Source organism: Protomyctophum bolini, assembly GCF_963924005.1.
Source record: "Protomyctophum bolini genome assembly, chromosome: 7".
NCBI lineage: Eukaryota > Metazoa > Chordata > Actinopteri > Myctophiformes > Myctophidae > Protomyctophum > Protomyctophum bolini.
This window is the reverse complement of record NC_137868.1, coordinates 45,763,132-45,787,172: the sequence shown is the minus strand read 5'-3', so window position 1 is coordinate 45,787,172 and position 24,041 is coordinate 45,763,132. Positions and strand designations below refer to the sequence as shown.

Genomic DNA, 24,041 nt, shown 5'->3' with positions numbered 1-24,041 from the left:
TCTTCAGTAGCACACAAGCCGAAGAGGGCATCTTACGCCCAAACGTCCATTTGGCAATTATAAGTAAACTTGTCCTTGTCTATTTTTGAGTGGTGTAACCACTCAAAGGAACAGCAATGTCCATTTGTCTATCCCTATGTCTGTATGTTTAGGGTACCAACAGGGGGCGCTGTTGCACCACTCACTTCAGACAGGTCTGATTTTTGCAATGTTGATTTAAAATGCAAACACAAACAACTCAAGTCTAACTACAGCAATAAGTAGGTTACTAGACACTCAAGTAGCCTATACTGCAAGTGGATCGAAGAGTCTATGGTGTGGGGCCTATAGGGCAGGCTAAGCAATTCCATCATAACAGCCACTCCCTGATCTGAATACAAACAAGAATGGCATTCTGAACTAATTCATTTGAATGTAGAATTTCCTCTTTCTGATTCTGTGAAAATCTTTACGTAGGCATTTTCTTTTTACCTTTTCAAAAGCTGGAAGTGTGCAACGATCGTCCTCTGATGTGGAAAATCCTTTCAGAGCAGTACAGTTGAGGCTAGACTATACAGTTATACAGTAGGTTCTGTGTAGGTGTAGATTTCTGCAGAAGAGTTTTGTTTCTGTGAAGTGACTACTGATGCTCCTCCTCCACCTATGTCCTCCAGTCCCCACTCCCTGGTCGTCTCCTCCTGAAGTTAAAGGGACACTTCACCCTTTTTGCAAAAAAATACATGTTAATGACGTTTAGAAGCTTTAGAACACTTTCCTGGGGGTCTTTATGTATGTAATATGTGGTTTTAGATATTTTAGATTGTAGCAGTGAGCACAGTGTCTCTGATGTCATGGACACTGGGCTCACTTCCTTCCTGGACTACATGTTGTCTCAGTAAGACAGCTCTCCCCCTATCCACAAGGAGGAGCAGTGCACCAAAGAATTATGGGAATTGTAGTCCAGGAAGGTAGTGAGACCAGTGTCCATGACATCAGAGACACTGCAATAATTATGTGCTCACTGCTACAATCTAAAATATCTAAAACCACATATTACACACATAAAGACCCCCCAGGAAAGTGTTCTAAAGCTTCTAAACGTCATTAACATATATATCTTTTTTGCAAAAAGTGTTCCTTTAACTCTTTAGAGGGACCTCCAAGTGATCTCCAAACCCAACTGGGCCTCCTAAAAACAATGACCCAATCTAGCAAAAAATAAATAAAAACTTTAGCAATGATAAGGTCAGAAACTAAAAACCAGGTTTACAAACATAAACATCAAATCGAACGACACCCTCATCACTGACAAAAACATGACGTAGCCAACTACTTAAACATCTTCTTTAGGCCTACGAACATTGCAACAACGCTGGTTATAACAAACTGCCCTCCCACTCTGGGCGTTTTGGTGTAGAGGTAGAGCACATCAAAACCTTCTACGAAAAGTGGGAAATGTTATTGTACCGGATATAACGTATAGGCTCCGAGGGTCGAGTACTTAGACGGGCCAGTGTTCCGAAGGTTGTGCACAGGTTGTGTTTCTACAACTTACTATTTCTTAGGCTACTTTAATTTCAACATCACTCGCATCAGATTCACTGACTTTTAACAGTTAGGGTCTGTGTATAGGCCTACCCTCCCTGTAATGTACGCACACAACTGTCTGTCAGGCCATGCACATTTGTTGAAATGTTTTGACATTTGTTGAAATGGTTTGAAAATTGACGTTTCTTTTTTATATACCGAAAATGTTTTTGTTATTTTTTGTTATTTATTTATTTTAGGTTGAAAATGGTTAATGCCCTAATCCCCGAGCCGCGAGCCTGCAGGTAGCGCTATGTGGATCTCATCCTCTCGCCACGTTTGACACCCGGACGTAAAAGAATACTGTTAACCGGAAGTTGTTTAGAGTCGGATAAACAGCGGCTAGCAGCTAGCAGGGCGAGCTAGCAGCAACATACACTGAGCAGCGCTGTTTTAAATAGTCATTTAGAAGTTTTATGTGCGCCGTAAAGTTTTAAATCGAGGAACATTGATGTCATTTGGTGGAACGCAAAACGGCGGGTGAGTGACTGTTGCAATAAAAGTAACAAATAGCCACCCGAGGCTAACCAGCCTAGCTTAGCTGTCTAGCTGGCTAGCGTTAGCATGCTGTCTTTACATGATTATGTAACGTTACAAGGTTTTATCCAAAGCAGTGGTTCAGCCTTTTCATGTCAAGGACCCCCAAATTGACACTTATTTGCCTGCCTGCCGATTTGAAGAGATATGCCAGGGACCCATAAGAGAACGGCTCCAGCAGTGATTCTCAACCCGTTTAAATTCAAGCACCCCCAGTTTGACATGCATTAGGCTACGGACCCCCAAATGGCATTTCTATCTCTGAGTAGTAAAATCAATGTTAATGTAACTCTGAGAGAGTACACAACTATCATTTAGCTGGGGACCCCTGGAACTCCCTCAAGGACCGCTTTAGGAACCGCACTGATCTAAAATACACTATATTGACATGACAACGTCTGTGACATTACTACAGCATAATATGTAGCCGCAATTTTCAGCACTATAGATGTCGTTTTGTTTTAAATATGTTGAATCGAGAGTTGCAGACTTGCAACACCAGCCTTTGACAGCCCATACAAAGCAAAGTGATTGCTTGGAAATTGTATTAACAATTTGTAGAATTGGCACAGTTCGAAATATCCATCATATCAGGGTCGTCCATATTCAAAATATCAGAACGTTTAAAGACATACAAATATGAAAAAAATGGTAATGATAAAGAAAGTAGAAACATGTACATTTACAGTATGGGGGGGAAAAGGAGGGCATAACACAAGCTGTCCTGTCCATACAGGTGCAATATCTGTTTAGTACAATCAGAGTTAGGACTTTTCCGTTTCATAGAGGAGAGCGACACATTAGACACGCATTCCATTCAGACACAGTAGACTATATTTAGACCAGTGGTTTTCAACCCTTTTCAAACGGAGGTCCATTATTTATTTGACATTTGAGCCACCATTTTCAGATGCACCGTCATTTGATGAACTGTAGCCTCTCAAATCCGAAATGTTGTTGTCGTTGGATAAGATTGTGTCCACAAGTCCATGCTGTACTGATGTTGGTACCATAATAGCAGAGATAACGGGCAAACGTTGATCAACATGACAACAAATCTACATTCTGTAATTGTGTAGACTTCTTGTAAAGTTAACTAATGCAGGGATGTTAACAATAATTTAACTCTTTGGACTCCGGACTGTACCAATTTTCACTCGAGAGTTAAATGATCTATAAGGGTCCATTTGGTTTCCAACTCTCCATTTTGCTGCAGGGGACCACCGGCTGGAACCTTCTCAGGGACCACTGGTTGAGATAAACCACTGATTTAGACGCAACATCCATTCAAACAGTACATTTAGGCACAGTATTATATTATATTACGTTAGACTATAGAGGCTATGACTGTGCATGCGTAAAGTGAGTGGCAACTCGAGAGGCAAAGGGAGTTTAACGTTGTTTAATGCAATCAGATGAGGACTTTTCCTTTTGGATGTATGGGCTCTCGAGGTCTTTTTTTTCCCTGGCTATGATGATGATGTCACGCGCATGTTGTCCCAGTCACAGTGTTGTTTTTGTTTTAGTCATGGTCTCTTAGTTTTAGTCACATTTTAGTTACCTGGAATGTTTTTGTCGACTAAATGTCATAAGGTTTTAGTCTACTAAATCTGCAGTTGATTTAGTCGACTAAAAAAATATTTTGGCGCGCCTTGATGCCGTCGTAATGGCTGATTTGACACTTGCTGAAAATAGCCGATCTACAAGTATATAGATCTGCTATTTTCATCATGCAACCAAGTGTAAAATGACTTGTTCTTCTCTCGTCCACTAGTCCCTTCCTAATAATATAGTTTAGTTTTTATTTCCTGACGAAATGATCAGTAGGACTATATTTGGTTTTAGTTTTAATCATCATAGCTTAGTTTTCCTTTAGTTTCCATTTAGTTTTCGTCAGTGGAAAAAGGCAGTCGACGAACATTTTTCGTCTTGGGGGCCGATTCATACTCCTATTTTACTGCTGCAGTGCCGAAATGATTTCGGCTCGTCAGACATTTTCAGTAGCACCGAAGAGCCGACTTTAGGACGGTACCCGCCCCCCCGAACCTCAAATGACGTCACATTGTAGGCTCTACGGAGCCGAACTGACTTTTATTCGGCTCTAAAATAGGAGTATGAATCGCGCTTAAAGGACAACTTTAGTTTTTTTCAACCAAGATTCATGTTTTAGGTTGTCATTAGAGAAAGTAAAAGGTGAGTGTAATTCTTTTTCATTTGCTGCTTTCTTTCGTTTTAGGGATTTTAGCTGTTTTTGACAGGGGGTGGGGGCATTCGAGCATGGGGCTAAATATGTATTTCTTTAATATATTTTATAGCGATTTCTTTTTTTATAATTTACTATAGTCCTACTAGACCCCAAGAAATTACATCTGGCCACAAAAGATCCCAGGATCTACTGAATGTGTCAAACTGACATATTGAGCCTATGACACACAGTGTGGCTTCCCCCCAGTAGGCTACCTTCACATTCAGTAGATCCTGTGATCTTTTGTGGCCAGATGTCATTTCTTGCGGTCTAGTAGGACTATAGTAAATAATAAAATAAATCGCTATAAAGTTTTGTAAAAGAATACATATTTAGCCCCATGCCCCCGCCCCCCTGTCAAAAACAGCTAAAATCCCTAAAACTAAAGAAAGCGGCAAACGAAAAAAGATTAACACTCATCTTTTACTTTCTCTAATAACAATCTCAAACATGAACCTTGGTTGAAAAAAACTAAAGTTGTCCTTTAAGTTTTAGTCGACAAAATCAACAACTGTGTCCCAGACAAGTCAGACCAAATATCAGTTCCTCTGACCCAATTCCTCCTGCTCGTGTCCGTCCGGCTCGCGTATAGCCGCCGCAGTAAATGGGACCAGCCCGGTCCAGGGACGGCGGGCGCCCTCGCCGGCGGCGGGAAGGGGAGCGAGGCGGCGGAGGCCCCCACGGGTGCGCTGGACGCGGCGGCAGCGGTGGCGGCCAAGATCAACGCCATGCTGGTGGCCAAGGGGAAGCTCAAGCCCTCCCAGATAGGCACCCCCGGAGGACACCCGGACAAGATCAGACACCCTCTGGTAGGCGTGATGATGATCCGTGTTGTTGTTTTTTTTGTCGGTGCATTTTTTTTGTTTTAGTCACATTTTAAGTCCACGTGGAATGTTTTAGCGTTGGTCCAGTTTTTTTTAGTCGACTAAATGTCATACGATTTTTAGTCCACTGACGATTTAGTCGACTGAAATTGTGTTTTGACAGGCCTTGATGTCGTTTCTTAAAGGGACACTACATGTTGTCTCAGTAAGACAGCTCTTCCCCCTATTCACAAGGAGGAGCAGTGCACCAAATAATTATGGGAATTGTAGTCCAGGAAGGTAGTGAGACCAGTGTCCATGACATCAGAGACAACAGGCTCACTGCTACAATCTAAAATATCTAAAACCACATATTACACACATAAAGACCCCCAGGAAAGTGATCTAAAGCTTCTAAACGTCATTAACATATATTTTTTTGCAAAAAGGGTGAAGTGTCCCTTTAATGGCTGATTTTTCACTTTGTTTTGGCATGCTGAAAATGGCATAAAACTGGATCTTCTTGTCCACTAGTCCCTCCCTATAACAGTTTAGTCTAGTTTTTATTTGTTGACGAAATTGTCAGTATATTTAGAGGCAAATGGAAGCACGAATTAAATCATTAATCGCAATTATTAGTGTGATGGATTTTGTAATGGTGACATCCCCGGCCCCACACACACACTATTAGGGATGTGATGATTTAATATATTTATGTAATAATAAACCTGTGATATCTCGTGTCCAGGTCCTAGGAGTTGACCTGTCCGGCGTCTGTAAGGCTCCGGCTCCGACCAAAGCCAAAGACGACCTGGTGGTGGCCGAGGTGGAGATCAACGACGTTCCTCTGACCTGCCGGAACCTTCTGACCCGAGGGCAGACGCAGGACGAGGTCAGCACGCACGCACGCACGACAACGCTCAGTTTGGTCACAAACTCGCACGTTACGACAACGCTCACACAGTTTGGTCTCGCACACACACACGAGAACGCTCACACAGTTTGGTCACAAATGCGCACGTTTCGACAACGCTCGCACAGTTTGGTCACAAACACGCACGTTTCGACAACGCTCGCACAGTTTGGTCACAAACACGCACGTTTCGACAACACTCACACAGTTTGGCCACAAACACGCACTTTACGACAACGCTCACACAGTTTGGCCACAAACACGCACTTTACGACAACGCTCACACAGTTTGGTCACCAACACGCACTTTACGACAACGCTCGCACAGTTTGGCCACAAACACGCACTTTACGACAACGCTCACACAGTTTGGCCACAAACACGCACTTTACGACAACGCTCACACAGTTTGGTCACAAACACGCACGTTACGACAACGCTCACACAGTTTGGTCACAAACGCGCACGTTACGACAACGCTCACACAGTTTGGTCACAAACACGCACTTTACGACAACGCTCACACAGTTTGGTCACAAACACGCACTTTACGACAACGCTCGCACAGTTTGGTCACCAACACGCACTTTACGACAACGCTCACACAGTTTGGTCACCAACACGCACTTTACGACAACGCTCACACAGTTTGGTCACAAACACGCACGTTACGACAACGCTCGCACAGTTTGGTCACAAACGCGTCAGAACAACAGGACTTTTAAAAAGATCATAGATCGACATCGATTCATAGATTAATCCCGATTGCGGACATGATCGGATTATGAATCGATTCACAAATCTTTTCACAGGTCTTTTTGTTTATATTTCTTTCTGTGTTGGTACAGAACTATTTAAAGAAGAAAGAAAGCTGGCTCATATTTTTCTTTTGTGGTGTATAAAAGAAAATAATCTGCACTTTTGTATATTAGCCACAAAGTGAGAGCGAAATAAATCCTGTATCGATTCGTAGCCCCTAGTCGGAAATCGAATCATCAGGTTCCTACAGATTTCCAAAGGTAATAAGAGCACGCGTCTCCACTCAAGCCCAGGCGCTGCTGGACAAATGGCAGACCAGGTACAGATTTCCACCCCTACAAAAAAAATCTTATTACGCAATACACACACCTCATGGTATTCATGGAGATTGTTTTGTTTTTGTCGCATTCCTAAGCCAATAATTTGATCTCCGGTGGAAGAGACTCAATTGAATCTCCTACACTGACCTGGTCATTGTTAGATGGCCAATCTGTGCAGAATCATTTCTGTTTCTAATTCCATGTGGACCATAGACCCAGCTGTTCCCACGACACTAGCAATACCATTGATGCTGTCTAGAAGTGTAACAGATCAGAGATTGAAATAGCAGTTTATAGTTTAGGGATGCAATGAAACATTACATTACGGGATGCATTACTGTACTACTGTACTGTTTTTTTATTTTATTCCAGTTAATTTTGCTGGCTTTAGTCATAATCACCACTTCTTCTTCTGTTTTCTACATGAATATAACCACATTATAACCATATGAAATGAAATGAGAGTTAAATGCTGCAATTTGTGAAAATGGCAAAATATGGGACTCATGAAAATGTCCCTGGCACTCATCTAAAAGACCATCCCTGCATCCCGGGACTCATTACATTGAAAACCTATTTACTGTACGTGTACATCACTGTAACGTGCCTGTACAGAGAATATGAGACCATTCAAGGACAGCGTCTTTGTGAGAGAGTGGACAACTATCAAAGTTGGGAACCTTGCGTTTCATATCCATCTGTATTTCGGTCAATCTGCATTCTCATATTGCCCAGCATATTCCAGTGGCTGTGTACACTATAGTAATGGCAAACACAATAGAGCACCCGAGTCCTGACGTCACTCGCTCATCCCGTGACATCCACCCTGGTTCACGGAAGTAATTTCTCTATGGAGAAGCATTGTGGTCCAAAAATAATCGAGCTGTCTCGGCGTTATAGTCAGGGTGGTGTGTCTGTATCGTTTGCAATTGCGACAGTCAGTCACTCATATTATGATACTGTCTGTTTCTAGCGAAAATGTAACTAATTCAGTTATTTCAGTAGCAGTAACGATAGCGTTTTCTCTCAGTCAGTTGATTCTTCATATCCATATGAGTGAAACGGCCGGGATGACATGTTTATTAACTTTCAAACACAGTTCGTATATGAGGCTATCTAAAATCCCCCTATGGGGATTACAATGCAAATAAAAACCTGTGGATTTGCGCCCTCTACCGATATTGACGTCAGACTTCGGTGTCATATGGGTGGGATTATGTTTAAATATACTCATTTCTGATGTTTCTGGACCGTTTCCAGTAAAGTCTGTATTTTACTGTCTCTGTACAGATCAGTAAAGTGAGTGGCGCCGCTGTGTCCACCAGGGGGCGGTATATGGCAGCAGAGGAGAAGGGCAAAGCCCTGTCAGGGTGAGTCTTTGTATTGTGACAAATCCTGTCTCATTATTACACCTGTGTGCACCACAGTGGTACTGGAACCACTCGTGTTTGTTTACTAAACAACGTTGAATACACATAACTAGAGTTCTCAGCTGGCCAGAAAATTAAGGGTCCTCTAGGCCAGCCCAAGGCTATAGGCACAAACTATTACCATACTTTTAAAGGCATGTAAACCTGAACAAAAAATGTACCTTCCCTTCCAGAGATAATGGCCAAAACATAAAAACGGCCACTTTTGATGATTTTCGATCGTTGATTATCGATTGAGTTTGGGTTTTCTCAAGCTTGTAGGGTCTGCTATTTTAGAAAAATCGAAGAACCACTGACATAGAAACACGGCTTTTTCAGAAAGCTGTCGGGTTCTAGAAGACATTTTTTAGAATCTGAATCTCAGGTCAAAATGGCTTAATAATGCTGTGTGTTTCCCCCCACAGGGACAGACCTCTGTACCTGCACGTCCAGGGACAGACCAGACAACTAGTGGACAGTAAGTAGTTACCTTATCTATCTACTCTACGTCTACACCAGTGCTTTTCAAACGTTTTGTCATCCCAGGGCGCCAGTGGTGTCATGCTCGTAGAACGCAGCACCACGCCGTGTGGTACCAGTACATTATTGACATTATTACGCGCACAAACCTTTTTTAGTTTCGCTAGTAAAGATGTTTGTCTGACTACAGTAAGTAGTAGTAGTATAGACTTTTGTGTTTGTGTCTAAAACTCTCGTGCGGGGGGACCGCATGTAATTCAGACGGGGAATTAGTCGCATGTCGGACTAGCGTCTGCTCCCGTGCCTGCGGTTATGGTTAGGTTAGGGGATGAGGTGGGTTGTCGTTTGTCGGACCAATGACTAGTCTGAACAACGCACTGCACCCCGCTTGCGCGCACCTGACCTCGTTAAAACGCAGTGTGGTACCAGTAAAAAGAAACACCGACACCACTGTCCAGGGCACACCAGTCAGAACCTTCAGCGGCCAATGTCATATATAGACCAGGCCTATGACTCTGTCTTCTGCTGCAAGCTGTGCCCTAGTTTTGTTCTGCTTTTTTTTTTAACTGTGTTCTTGTACTGTGTTTTTAACCTGTACGGCGACCTTGAGTGCCCTGAAAGGCGCCTTATAAATAAAATGTATTATTATTATATTTGGGGTTCCTTGACATGAATATGTTTGAGAACAACTGACATAGAAACATTTTTTTTTAATTTCGACGTCCGGCCTAAATGTGTTGATGAAGTTTGTCTTTGTTCCCCTCTCCAGAAGCCGTAAACCGAATAAAGGAGATCATAACCAACGGGGTGGTGAAGGCGGCCACGGCCTCCTCCTCCTCCTCCTCCTCGCCGTACGGTCCCAGTGGAGGAGGAGGAGGAGGAGGCATGCTGTCCGTCCACCAACACAACGCTCCTCCTCCCGTCGGCTCCTCCTCCTCCATGCCTCCTCCTCCCGTCTCTCACCACCATAAACCACACGGACACTCTGGAGTGAGAACCTTTTTGTTTTGTTGTGTTCGTGTTTTAGGAGGAGGAGGAGGAGTAGTATGCTTTATTTCAGGGGTTCTCAACCTGTGGGTCGGGACACCCCCAAGGGGGAATTGCCAAAGCATTTCCAGGGTCCCTCCCAGGCCAAAAACGTTGAGAACCCCCTGCTCTAAAAACTCTCTGCACGTTCCTGATTCATAATTTCCAAAAATTCTGGTTACAGTTTACAGGAGTTTTCACTACGTGGTGTTCTGTGATATGAAATGTAAGCGTACCCTAATCACAGTACCCTCACAAAAAACATGCAGTAATCCTGGTCACTAAACTGCCTCCCCCTGGCCAGCCGGGACGCCTGATGGAGGGGAAAGGAACTGGTTGGAATAACGTGTTCCTTACACGCGCTACGTCCAACCAGGGAAACTCCCCCCTGTCAGGTGTAAAGGAGCAACTTGGACACTCAGGCATGAAGGAAGCATGAGTTCAAGTCCGTTGCTCTCCCCTTGTCCCCCATATATGGGGGACTAGGTTGGTGGAGGGTGTGTAGAGCCCAGGATCACATTTAGATGATTGACACAGGGGTGAAAAATGGGTTACAAAATCGTGGGATAAAAAATATATTAAGAAAAAAAGAGCAACGGACTTTAACTCATGCTTCCTTCATGCATGAGTGTCCAAGTTGCTCCTTTAAGAATCGTTTTTGGATTGAGAATCAAATCGTGATGCCCAGCAATCGAAAAAAAAAAAACGAATCGCGGGACGCTCATAGATTCACAGCCCCTAAACTGTGTGTGTGTGTGTGTGTGTGTGTGTGTGTGTGTGTCCTGTGTTTGGGTCGTCACACAGATGCACTACGTCCAGGACAAGCTGTTCGTGGGCCTGGAGCACGTGGCCATCCCGGGCTTCGTGGTGAAGGAGCGCGTGGAGGGGCCGGGCTGCTCCTACCTGCAGCACATCCAGGCCGAGACCGGCGCCAAGGTCTTCCTCCGGGGGAAGGGCTCCGGGTGCCTGGAGCCCACCTCCGGCCGCGAGGCCTTCGAGCCCATGTACATCTACATCAGGTAAGGGGGGGGGTGTTGGAACGTTGGTCGTATTGGGCCAATAGCGCCACCTGGTGGTCACCAGTTTAGGCTTTGAGTGCCAATTCAAAAAGAGAGAAATAATTTGTAATTCTATTATGTATGTAATGTGCATGTCATCACCTGTACACCAGATTAGAGGAATTTTCAAAATATGGATGAAGAAAAAAAAAAAGAATATAAAAATAATTGGCAATTAGACGTCTAGACGTTTATGGCTTCTAAATCCTGACAGTTTTCAAAAATAGCAGACCTACAAGCTTGTACGCTATGAGCTTGTAGATCTGCTGTTTTTCAATAGCTAAAGCATGACATGATGCTAACACCAAAACGGGTTCCCGCCCCAAAATGGGTTAACCCGCATTTTGATTCTATACAGACAGTTTTCTGAAAAAAGCTATGTTTCCATGGCAGTGGTTCTTCGATTTTTCGAAAAATATCAGCTGCCAACACCAAAAGGGGTTCCCGCCCCAAAATGGGTTGAACAAAGGTTTTTCATTTAATCTTTCAGTGGTCATGTTTCACAATAAGCATTCCGCATGAATCTGTTATTATAATCTTTTTTTGCAACTTCTCTAGACACTATTAAGCCATTTTGGGGCGGGAACCCTTTTTGGTGTTAGCATTATGTTATGCTTAAGCTATTGAAAAATAGCAGATCTACAAGCTCCTGTCCATGGGCAAGACACTGAACCCTATAAATTGCCTCCAATGAGTCGGTCGCTGTGAGCTCGCCACCCTTGGTGTGTGTGTGAATGTGGGGAAGTGAGGACGCTGGCGGTCGACTGTTCGCCGCTTCACCTCCCAATATATGAATGAGCGCTTTGAGCACTTGGGAAAAGCGCTATAAAAAATGCAATTCATTGTTATTATTTAAACGTTAATAAAACAATTGTGACAACTTGTTCTCGGGGAGCTATAGGAGCCTGCAGCATTCCTTGTATAGAGATCTACAAGCTCATAGCGCGCCACCGAGTGGCGCACTACGAGCTTGTAGGTCTGCTATTTTCTTTTAAATCAAAGAGACTGACATAGAAAACATAGCTTTTTCAGAAAACTGTCAGGATGTAGAAGACATTTATAGAATCGTTCCCAGGTCAAAATGGGTTAAATAATACTATGTACTGTGGCGATCCGCCAAATAATAATATCCGGTCTACAAACGTTTTTTTGTTTTGTTTTTTTTGGCAGGTTTTGGCTTATAAAAGGAAGTTAGTAGTTGAACATAAGGGTTATTTTAATCCATGTAAATGTTACATTTGTGCTTTTTTTCCCCCCGCAGTCATCCTAAACCTGAAGGACTGGCAGCAGCCAAGACTCTGTGTGAGAACCTGCTACAGACGGTGAGGATTAGAATGAACCTCTCTGACGACCTTCAAACTAGAAGATGATTCAGAGAGATGAAAAAAAATAAAAAAATAATAATCATCTCGACCTGCAGCATTGACTTAAACGATATTTTAACAGCTAGTCATTACACGAAAGACGGACAGCTTCCCTACTGTCTGTCTCTCCTACACTGTCTCCCTCTCAGCTGTCCTACTGTCTGTCTCTCCTACACACTGTCTCCCTCTCAGCTGTCCTACTGTCTGTCTCTCCTATACACTGTCCCCTCTCAGCTGTCCTACTGTCTGTCTCTCCTACACTGTCTGTCTCTCAGCCTCCCTACTGTCTGTCTGTCCTACACTGTCTCCCTCTCAGCTGTCCTACTGTCAGTCTCTCCTACACTGTCTCCCTCTCAGCTGTCCTACTGTCTGTCTCTCCTACACTGTCTCCCTCTCAGCTGTCCTACTGTCTGTCTCTCCTACACTGTCTCCCTCTCAGCTTTCCTGCTGTCTGTCTTTCCCACACTGTATCCCTCTCAACTTTCCTACTGTCTCTCTCCTACACTGTCTCCCTCTCAGCTGTCCTACTGTCTCCTACACTTTCTGCACTGCCAAATAAATGTTAAAATAGCAGGCAAAGGTCCTTTGACTGAACTGTCTTAACAAGCTGATAATGGGAGTCTCTTATTGGACTACTAGACCCCGCAATACTCAGCTAAAGTCTGGTGTAATACACTCTGAACATTTATTTAAATTTAAAGTGTTCACGTTTGATTCTTCATGTGGTCTCTCCAGGTCCATGCGGAGTATTCACGCTTCCTCAGTCAGATGAGTCCAATGATGCCACCGCAAGGTACAGTCACCTCATACTGTACATACAGTCTGTCGTCTTCTCTCTCTCTCTCCTCTCCTGTGGGGTCTCTCTCTCTAGTCCGGGAGGTTCTCAGTCTTTCGTCTTTCAAGGAACCTCCATGACTTGACGAGACTGTACGAAATGGAAGCAACCCCACTTTTGAGAACTATTGCTCTAGTCTTTCTCTCAGTCGGTCTCTTGTCTTTTTCTGGTCTTAGTGAAGAGTACCGTGGCTTTCTAAATAACTACATTAAAGTAGGGATGCACCGGAAGGGAAATTCTTGGCCGAAACCGAATACTGAATATAGGAAACAGTTGGCTGAGAACCGAATACCCGAATGATTAATATTATATTATCTTTTTTCCTACCATTGTCATGGCCGTACCTTAATGCTGCCTGATTTATAAAAATAAATGGTTATGGCAAAACTTAAATAATAATCACTATTATGGGTCCATAAAACATTTATTCGGCTCTCTTGAATGCATTAATTGCATTTACACTATTCTGTGATATTCTGCCTATTTGGGGCCGAAACCGAATAGGCCGAATTCTCTTTAGCCATTTTCTGCCAAATATTTTCTGCGGCCGAATATTCAGTGCGTCACTAAATTAACCCATTGTTCGTGCTTTAGCTATTGAGAAATAGCAGATCTACAAGCTCGTAGCGCGCCACCGAGTGGCGCGCTACGAGCTTGTAGGTCTGCTATTTTTGAAAAATCGAAGAACGACTGACATAGAAACAGAGCTTGTTCAGAAAACTGTCAGGATGTAGAAGACATTTTTTAGAATCTCATCTCGGGTCTAAATGGGTTAATAATGAGTGTCTCTGAGAGCAACCCTTCATCATCATCCTCCTCCTCCTCTTCCTCCCCAGGGTTCATGCAGCCCCCGCTGTTGAACGGGATGCCCCCCCAGCCTCCGTACTACCCCCCCGCCGGCTACCAGCCGGGCTTCCCCATGCCCCCCCCTCCCCCTTCACAGCAGCCCCCCCAACCTGCCCCACCTCCCCCCCCCTACTCTGTCCCCCCTCCCCTCCCGCCCCACCAGTACCCTCTCCCCCCGGGCCCTCCGGTCTCGGCGGCCGCCCTGCAACAGGTGAGACCCGTTGTTTGTGATTTCTTTTTTACCAGCTGCAAGCTGGTCAATATTAGCTTGCCATAGTTTCCGACCGGGTAGTACACACACTGGAGGTCATGTTCTGCCACTGGTTGCCAAGCCCTGCGTATTTCCAGCCTATAACGTGGATTCATTCACAGTTGCTTGGCCTGGTTTTTGGTTTTTGGAAGGCTGCTTTAGCTTATTTCTGTCACGACAGTTGCCACCACTGGCAAACAAACCCATAACATCCCATCGTCTGCGCGGCATGGCTATAGTCGAGCAGTTCTGATTGGCTGCCTCGTCTCTAGCCATATGTTGCCTCAGAATTCTTTAGGGTCACTAATTTGAGCATGACAGTGGAGCGCAGCTAAAATTGTGGCATAACGTCAGCAGCAGACCCACAGATAATAATAATAATAATAATGCAGCTGGTAATTAATTGATTTAATCAATTTGGGCTTGTTTGGTTGACACCATCTGCCAATCAGGAACCACCGTTTTTACATAAACATACATGGTCACGTCATTAGCCAATCCCTGACTGGCCGAGGGGCATATGTCGGTGTTGTCCCTCGGCCAATCAGGAACGACCCTTTTTTACATAAACATACATACAGTAGTTACGTCATCAGCCAATCCCTGATTGACAGATAGGGGGCCACCAAAAATACACTTATGTATACATTATGTGGATGATGTAACCAATTTACATTTTCAATTGTACCAATTAAACAGCTGAGAGACGGGGATTTAGAGAATGCTAGTCTCTCAAGACAGACTGTTGCCTCGGGGAGCCGCTGTTTCCCCGAATATTTGACGATGGGATTCTCAGATTGAGAGAATGCACTCAAATGAGATGTTAACACAATCAGTGCCGGGATTTCTTTGAAAATTAGCAGCTCAGGGTGCCGCGCAGATATGGCAGCTTTTCACTCTGAACGCCGGGAGAAATATTGCTGCTTGCTTGCCTCGCTATGATTACGATAAAGTCGCTCGATAATCCCTCGCCTCCATGTTTTAAAACGAGAGGCATGTTGAAGTCAGAAATTGAAGACCCCAGTATATCCATCTGGTCAAAACCACGGAGAGCTCCCTAGATTAGGAGATTACGAGCCTTTCTTTCCGATGAAAATGCGCTAGGATGTGTTGTACACGTCCTCGCAATCCATATCGGTTGGATTAAATGGGTTAATCTCTTGTGGTTTTGTTATTGAGGGATACTGTCAGCCAATCAGCTGATCCTTATGGGTTTTCTGAATATATATAAATGTAGGTTATTAACCCATTCTAAGCGGGAACCCATTTTGGTGTTAGCATTATGTTATGCTTTAGCTATTGAAAAATAGCAGATCTACAAGCTCATAGCGCGCCACCGAGTGGCGCGCTACGAGCTTGTAGGTCTGCTACTTTTGAAAAACCGAAGAACGACTGACATAGAAACATAGCTTTTTCAGAAAACTTTCATTTTCAAACAGACATTTTTAGAATCTGATCTCAGGTCAGAATGGGTTAATATATGGTGTTATTACTAGTTATTACTAACCTTTCTGTTTCTTCTCTCTCTCTCTCTCTCTCTCGCTCTCTCTCTCTCTCTCTCTCTCTCTCTCCACCCTTAGGCTCTTCCTCCTCCGTTCCCTCCGTCCGGTCCCGTGCACCCGGCCCAGCCCAAAGCCCCGCCTCCGCCGGCCCTGGCCACTCAGAAGAGACGTTTCAAGGAGGAGGACGACGACGAGAAGGACAGTGGACTTCTGGGATATCAGGTGATTCATCACGTCTTTGACCCCCCCCCTGACCTTTTAAGTTTTCTCACCGTCTTGTCTATATACGAAGAGTCGACGTCCAAAAGCGTCCAGGCCCTCTGCTTCACTCGACCTCATGTTCAATTAACTGGTCCTCACTCGAGCTCATTATACGATAGCACACTTTCCCTTAACCCATTTCGACCTGACGTAAAAAAAAAAAGAAGAAAAAAGTCTTCTGAAAGAATATACATTCAAAGACTTGTGCCGCATTTTTACGATAAAAAAAAATAGCAGACCTACAAGCTTGTAGATCTGCTATTTTTCAATAGCCAAAGTATAACATAATGTTTAAAACACCAAAAGGGGTTCCCGTCCCAGAATGGGTTAAAGGTTGGATGAAAAAAAAAACGATTCATAGATTAACCGCGATGCGGACACGGAATTAATTATTTAAATGTTTTTGTTTGTACTAGCGTAATGAAAGATAATGAAAATAAATTAATCTGTTTTTTATTACGGAAACATTAGAAAGCTTTTATTTATTAAGTCACGCACAGCGAGAGGAATGAAATAAATCATATATTGGAATCGAGATGCATCAGCAATCGATTTATAATCGAATCGTGTCCTCGGGTACCTAGAGATGTCCGCCCCTACTTTTCCCTCTGCTAATTGGTGCTGTTGACGGTTCAGAAACCTACAGGGATTCCTTGCAAATGGAAAGTGTGGCCTTTCTCTATCCGGGACGTTGGAATTGGCATGCTGGATTGGAAGCTATTGTTCTTGCATTAACAAAATATATGCAATATTGTTTGACATGGCGAAACCTGCCTAGCAATTATGTTTACTGGTCGGCAAGGTTTCCAGTTCCACAGCCCATTTACAGTTGTGACTCCTTAAAAACGCGTAACCCGCATTTTAATCAAATACTCTACGCTGCCGAGATTGTTTTATTACCTTTTAGAGAGCATACGCTGAATTATTTGGGCTTTTGATCCGTGAAAATCCTGGCGGAAAAAAAGGTTCCTCCGTTTGTGCGCCGCAAGACCGCCCCCCACACAAGACCCTCTCCTCCATGAGGAGTTGTACCCCGTTCATTTTGCATTGGCCTCAATTTCCCAGAAGCCCTATAGCGGCACACACAGCATGTGTTGATTTCCGTCTCGTCTCCAGCTCCACTGGCAAAGACGGGAGTTTATTTTTAATTGTTACAATACGGCGGATTAAACACATAAAACAGGACGTCAAACTGTTAAACTATGCCATTTTGTATGAGCTTCAGTGAGGACCAGTTAAAAGCGAAGATGGGTTGAAAAGTCCTTTTTATGCAAGCATTGGTTAAGTAAATGTGTCTGTTGCTTAATTGCTTTTTGTAACGGTGCTTTTTATTCTAAGATCCCTTAACTTCTGGAAAGTGTGTAAAAAAATGTGTAATAGCGTTTGTAACTTGAATCGTTTGATGAGCTGAGAAGGGGTGTCTTAAACCGGCAATGCTGTGTAGACGGGAGTCTAACCATTAGCTTGATGATGGTCAAAGTGTTGTAAATTGAACTATTTAAAAGCCGATCTCTGATTTTTTTTTTAGAAAGAAACTCTTCATATTGTTCTTTCCTGCACTTTTCCCTCCTCCTCCTCCTCCTCTAACCTCTTATTGGTTCATTGCCTTGTCTACAGTTAAACCCCTGTGTCGTTCTTCCTCCAATAGGGACGTAATGTTGTAGACTTTTACCAAGTTACCAAGATTACACCCTACTGATAATCCGCTCTGCAATCTGGAAGCTTCAGGAACGAATGTGTTTTTGCAACCATTACAAAGGATATAAGTCAATGTTGTGTTGTTATATCAACCCTGGTTATATTCCGTGCATAATAATGACTTTTAACAGTTGCATGTTGTGGTGTTATATCAAACATTAATTAGGCTGGTATGATTTATATATTCGGTGCGTGGATATAGTGCTGTGTGCTAATCCTGCCTGTGTGTCTTTTTGCTCATAGCATGGACCCATTCATATGACTCATTTAGGTGCAGGCTTCCCAGTGGACAGCCCTGAGGCCTCAGGACCCCCGACACAGAGTTCCTCTGGCACACCGAGTGAGAGGGACAGGTCAGTTCATAATTGGTAACCATAGTTTTTTTTGTAATAATATACATATGCTGCATGATTTTTGTTGTTTTTTCCTACGTTCGGTGTCCCACTTCCTCCCTGTTAACACATTGAGTACGCCAACGTGCATCAAAATAGAGGCCCCGATAGTGCCAGAGTAGTCTGATCGCTTTTACTCTGAAAGCCATGAACCGGAAATACTTTCTTAAAAAAGTAGACTTGACAAAGTGAGCTCATAATCCCCGATCATCTTAATATATTTATATAAACTCCAAAAAGCGTTCATATTTTGCGGGAGAGACGGATGAGGAGCAGAAATGAAGCGCCAGCATATCGATCCATTCAACACCACGGAGAGCGCCCTGGATCAGGAGATACGAGTCATTCTTTCCGCCGCGCTAACATGGGAGTCAATGACAAGCTAATAATTGCACAGAGCGTTAGCATACGGCAAGCGAAAAGCGAAATGCCAAAAAAATAAATTGGAAAAATTCTGAATATTCTTATCTCGCCCCGCGTCTTTAGGACGTCGCTAGGACGTCCACAGACGTCCAAGGCACCACTCGTTTCCAATCCTTAAGACGTTTAGGGACGTTTTTCGTAAAAAATTGTGTTAAAGGAACTAGCTCCTGCTGTGTGACGATAACGTTTGAACCGCGGACGACAGCCTGGCGGATTTTCCCCAGAAGTGCATTATTTGTCTGTTAACCGGCAACTACTGGCGATAACGGGCGAAAGAGGCTATGATAGTCAAAGTGGGCGGAGGAACGTCGTTCAAAAACACGACATTATTTTTATCTATTGGATGACGTTGTCATCAAATTCACGTGTTGCTTTGTTTACCCTCCACGCGGAAACAATACCACCAAAATGTGGTTCCTAGTTCCACTTCGAAATGGAAACGTTTACTGGACTTTTACTGAGGAGTGTACTGGACTACAGCATTTACGGTACTTTTTTATGTGCTTCAAAACAAGGACAATAACAACAGGCAACAACAACACCCACTAGGAGAATTATAGATAGATAGATTTTATTTTTGTCCATAAAAGGAAAAAGGAGTACCGGTACATACAAATGTATGTATTAAAATGTTATCGCACAGAGTCGCCGCTGTTAAAACAGCTAATTATCTTTAATTTATGTCAGGTGTGTGTGTGTGTGTGTGTCTCAGGCAGCAGGGCATTCAGCGAGGGAATGGGGGCTCAAAATCTTCTGTTGACCGTTTAGCCTATGTTTAAGTTTGCCGTTAATTATTATTTTTTGCCGTCAGTTTTGTCTATAATTTCCGTAAAACACGTTTGGACCTTAATTATTTTGTCTCGATACATCTCCCTAACAGCAAGAAGTTTTCTGGTCTTGTTTGGATACGTGCCACGCAGTTCCTGCCGAAGTTCAGCCTCATATGGCGCTACTTTTAAATTGGTTTGATAATTGGGAAGAAGTAGTCGCTACAATTATAATAATAACTTTGTCCAAATCCCAATAAAATTTCTAAAAGTCTGCAAAAGGGAATAAATATCAACGTGTTTCCATCTATTTCATCATTTTCTTTCAATGCCATCAAATACCGATTTCAATAGTGTCGCAGTCCCACCTCCTTTCATGACGACACCTGGCCCAGGAAATGATTCCCAATGCATTTTTCCCCATAGACATTTCAAAAGGTATTTATTTAAAGACTGTTACACCGCGGACAAAGCCAACTCGAGTCGTGACAACTCATGATAACAAACACAATATTTTGGACCAAACAAATAATTACAAAAAAGAAACGATCCGGTGATCGATCTTAGTGGACATTAAATATTCGGTGACTACCTTACTTAAAAGGTACAGACAAACGGAAAATCATTGGCACTGGGTGACTTAAATAATTATTTAATATGCCATGTATATAAAGCTCTCAATGGTCTCGTACCTTCCTACCTACATGACTGCCTGCCTAGATATGTCCGAAACCTTCCAACCTACATGACTGCCTGCCTAGACATGTCCCAAGCCTTCCAACCTACATGACTGCCTGCCTAGATATGTCCCAAACCTTCCTACCTACATGACTGCCTGCCTAGATATGTCCCAAACCTTCCTACCTACATGACTGCCTGCCTAGATATGTCCCAAGCCTTCCAACCTACATGACTGCCTGCCTAGATATGTCCCAAACCTTCCTACCTACATGACTGCCTGCCTAGATATGTCCCAAGCCTTCCTACCTACATGACTGCCTGCCTAGATATGTCCCAAACCTTCCAACCTACATGACTGCCTGCCTAGATATGTCCCAAACCTTCCTACCTACATGACTTGCCTGCCTAGATATGTCCCAAGCCTTCCAACCTACATGACTGCCTGCCTAGATATGACCCAAGCCTTCCTACCTACATGACTGCCTGCCTAGATATGACCCAAGCCTTCCTACCTACATGACTGCCTGCCTAGATATGTCCCAAGCCTTCCTACCTACATGACTGCCTGCCTAGATATGTCCCAAGCCTTCCTACCTACATGACTGCCTGCCTAGATATGTCCCAAGCCTTCCTACCTACATGACTGCCTGCCTAGATATGTCCCAAACCTTCCTACCTACATGAATGCCTGCCTAGATATGTCCCAAGCCTTCCTACCTACATGACTGCCTGCCTAGATATGTCGCAAACCGCCCCCTCAGGTCCTCCAATGCTAGCCTACTCGATGTGCCTAAATAAATGGCATGCTTCTACGGGCTGACGGCGTGGAACAAACTCTCAATTCAATTAAATTCAAAGGGCTTTATTGGCATGAGAAAACATACGTTTACATTGCCAAAGCAGAAAGAACAATACAGCAATACAATCAAAACAAAAATGATGTACTTTGAAGGTCAGAATCTTCAATAGATCAACTTCTATGTACCAAGATCACTCGATGCAGGTATAGTGCAGTAATATACACATAACTCTCACTACACCTTCGACAGGCAGCCTCTGTAGACATGTTTAAAGCACAGCTCAAGACCTATCCTTCTACACTCTTGCTTTTAGTTGAGCTTTTAAAATCCATAGTTATTCATGTCCTCGCCTTATGCACTGCTATTTTAATGTTTTATGCCTTCGCTTTTATTTTTTTCTTTATTGCTCTGTGAAGAGCTGCATTTCATGTCATGAAAGGTGCTATACAAATATGTATTATTATTATGTGTAATGTATCTTCAAATGGATTGACACAAGGTAACGTTATCTCTCTCCTCCTCCTCCTCCTCCTCCTGCAGCAGACAGATGATGCTTCCTCCCATCCCTGGGAGTCATGGAGGACTGAGACCCAAGATGATGGCCGACAGGAGGGTGCTGCAAAGCCCTCTGGGTAAGGGCCTCATGTCCTTGGCCTTGTCTGAACCTCAAACCCCCGACCCCAGACAGAGTCTATATAAAACCAGTCCTCATATATAGTCACCGTTTGCCTTTTCAGAAAGATCGGCTTCGCTTGTACGACTTTTTGGGAAGATGCTTAGCAAACTAGATCTAAAATCGCAGCCTCCATTTGGGGGTATTGGGGAGTATGTCGGTAATGCAAATCTACTGGTTAATATTAATGTAGTTGTAAATATATACTCGTAATAATGTGAATACATTGGTAGTTGTAAATATGTATATGAATCATCCGGTGTGTGTATATATTAATCATTTGTTTTATTCTATTCAATTGCATCCAGCTATTAAAACAATCATATACCATACTAAAATATAATGTCGCGCCGTACTGCATGAAACCAAAAAAAAAAAGGCAAAAAAAGAAAAGTAAATCATACAATTGCAGTAAAAAACAATAATGCGTAAAGCAAACGGTTGCACTATAATTACATATTTTTCTGTTATTCTGTTAAACGGACAACTAAAAGACAAAATAGGACCTTGCCTTTGGTTTCGGTCGGACCCCCCCCCCTCTCCTCCACGCCCCCCGTACCGCACCGTACCGTCCTCCGTGATGACATCACCAGTGTGCGTTCCTCTCCTCGCTAACCACGGGCTCTCTCCTGTTCTTGTGTTTTTTTCTCTTTTCTTCTGTGTTTTCTCCTTCTCTTCCATGTTCTCTCTGTGGACAACCATGTGACCTCATGGGGGCGGGGCCTGCACTTTGCCCCTACCTACCTACGCGACGCCTCCTTCTTCCTGCCCACGCACACGTCACGCTCTCTCCCATTGGACGGCGGCCGCCCCCCTACCGACCCAATGGCTGGCTCGCCCTTTGTGTGTGACGTTTTAATTAACGTTTTGATTGAATGTGTTTTTTTGATCATTAACGGAACCCGTTTCTCCCACAACGCCATTGCTCTTGTTTGTTTTGTTGTTCGTTGTCCGTTTGGTTTTTGTCTCCCCCGTTGTGTCTCTCTCTCTCTCTCTCTCTGTGTCTCTCTCTCTCTCTCTCTCTCTCTCTCTGTGTCTCTCTCTCTCTCTCTCTCTCTCTGTGTCTCTCTCTCTCTCTCTCTCTCTCTCTCTGTGTCTCTCTGTCTCTCTCTCTCTGTGTCTCTCTCTGTCTCTCTCTCTCTCAGAGTTGTCAGCCAAGAGGATGAAGGCGGGCCTGGTCGCGTACACCGGGGACTCCTCCGACGAGGAGGAGGAGCAGCATCCCTTGGCGGCGGCGGGGGGTGGGGGAGGGTCGGGTAATAACCCACCGCCACACAGGAGGGGGCACGGCCCCCCTCCTCCTCCTCCCCCCACCTCCTCCTCCTCCTCCTCAGCCTGGACCCCGGCCTACCGCGGCCTCCCGCCGCCTCCTCCGCCGCACCCTCGCCCCAAAACGCACAACAACACCCCCCAGCAGCAGCAGCAGCCCATGCCTTTCTGGATGGCGCCATGATGACGACGACGAACCCTAACCCGCGACATTGTGGAAAAAAAGCACCTCTTGTATTCTCAACGCAGGCATTTTGAGCGAACCACTTTAAAACAATTGTGTTCGAGGTATTTTAGAAGCTGGTTTCAAGTCTAGGCTAGTTTTTCCTCTCTCTTTTTTTTTTTTTCCTTTTTTGAATAATGAACCTTTCCCAGATGGGGGGGGGGGGGAGGAAAGGAAAGCGGGAAAAAAAATGAAAGAAAGAGAAGTCCAAACACGATGTTGTACATCTGTTAACTTTCCTTCTTATCTCTTTAGAACCTCTCATTTCCTTAACCGGCGTCAACGTAGTGTTTTTTTGTACAGATCAGATTGGACTTCTATGTAAAGAAGACTTTGACTTTTTTGTGGAATAAACGTAATTTATTGCTGCATTTTAATCTCTGGCATGGTGTGGTTTTTTTATCTGCATCGATTGTAGCTTACGATTATAAGGAAATTAAAGCGGCACTAACTTTCTCTCTTTTCTTTTTTTTTTTTAAACGAATAAAATTTAATTTTGTCCAATCCGTATGCTAGAGTATGTTAATACCATTTTTTTTTTTTTTTTTTAATCCTACAATTTTGTAACTCATTTTTCACCTCTGTGTCAATCATCTAATGTGATCCTGGGCTCTACACACCCTCCACCAACCTAGTCCCCATATATGGGGGACAAGGGGAGAGCAACGGACTTGAACTCATGCTTCCTTCATGCCCCAAGTGTCCCAAGTTGCTCCTTTTTACACCTGACGGGGGGGAGTTTCCCTGTTAATACAATTTATTACACGGCTTTGTTGAATGCTTGATTCTGATTGGTCAATCGCCTGAATTCATTCATTCAATTTCTGGATAATCTCTGCTCTATAACAGACCGATGCCTAATCAATCACACCCTTGGAGCACCTGCTGCTTGATGTCTCCAACATGACCGCCATGTTTAAAACACACAGTCATTTACAGCT

The 24,041-nt window shown here is 43.8% G+C and overlaps 1 protein-coding gene across 3 annotated transcripts; it reads left to right on the top strand.

Moving 5' to 3' along the window:
- The first annotated feature begins 1,898 nt into the window (after positions 1 to 1,898).
- On the top strand, positions 1,899 to 23,891 carry khdc4 (KH domain containing 4, pre-mRNA splicing factor). Of its 3 annotated transcripts, none has more exons than XM_080767465.1 (14): positions 1,899 to 2,046; positions 4,941 to 5,157; positions 5,900 to 6,043; positions 8,434 to 8,513; positions 8,978 to 9,030; positions 9,802 to 10,022; positions 10,863 to 11,077; positions 12,378 to 12,438; positions 13,216 to 13,273; positions 14,152 to 14,372; positions 15,992 to 16,135; positions 18,116 to 18,225; positions 21,479 to 21,567; positions 22,754 to 23,891. In XM_080767465.1, exons 1-14 carry the CDS (start codon positions 2,018 to 2,020, stop codon positions 23,059 to 23,061), a joined length of 1,950 nt encoding a protein of 649 aa, XP_080623591.1. In that variant the 5' UTR covers positions 1,899 to 2,017; the 3' UTR covers positions 23,062 to 23,891. The 3 variants fall into 3 exon arrangements, with proteins under 3 accessions (XP_080623591.1, XP_080623590.1, XP_080623589.1); XM_080767464.1 differs by having other exon boundaries at positions 21,476 to 21,567; XM_080767463.1 differs by having other exon boundaries at positions 18,116 to 18,240; positions 21,476 to 21,567.
- The last annotated feature ends 150 nt before the right edge of the window (positions 23,892 to 24,041 follow it).

Coding starts and splice junctions, on each gene's coding strand:
- khdc4 (XM_080767463.1), top strand. CDS start 2,018: ATGTCATTTGGTGGAACGCAAAACGGCGG. Junction 9,031..9,801: donor GACCAGACAACTAGTGGACA/GTAAGTAGTTAC, acceptor TCCCCTCTCCAG/AAGCCGTAAACCGAATAAAG. Junction 21,568..22,753: donor GGTGCTGCAAAGCCCTCTGG/GTAAGGGCCTCA, acceptor TCTCTCTCTCAG/AGTTGTCAGCCAAGAGGATG.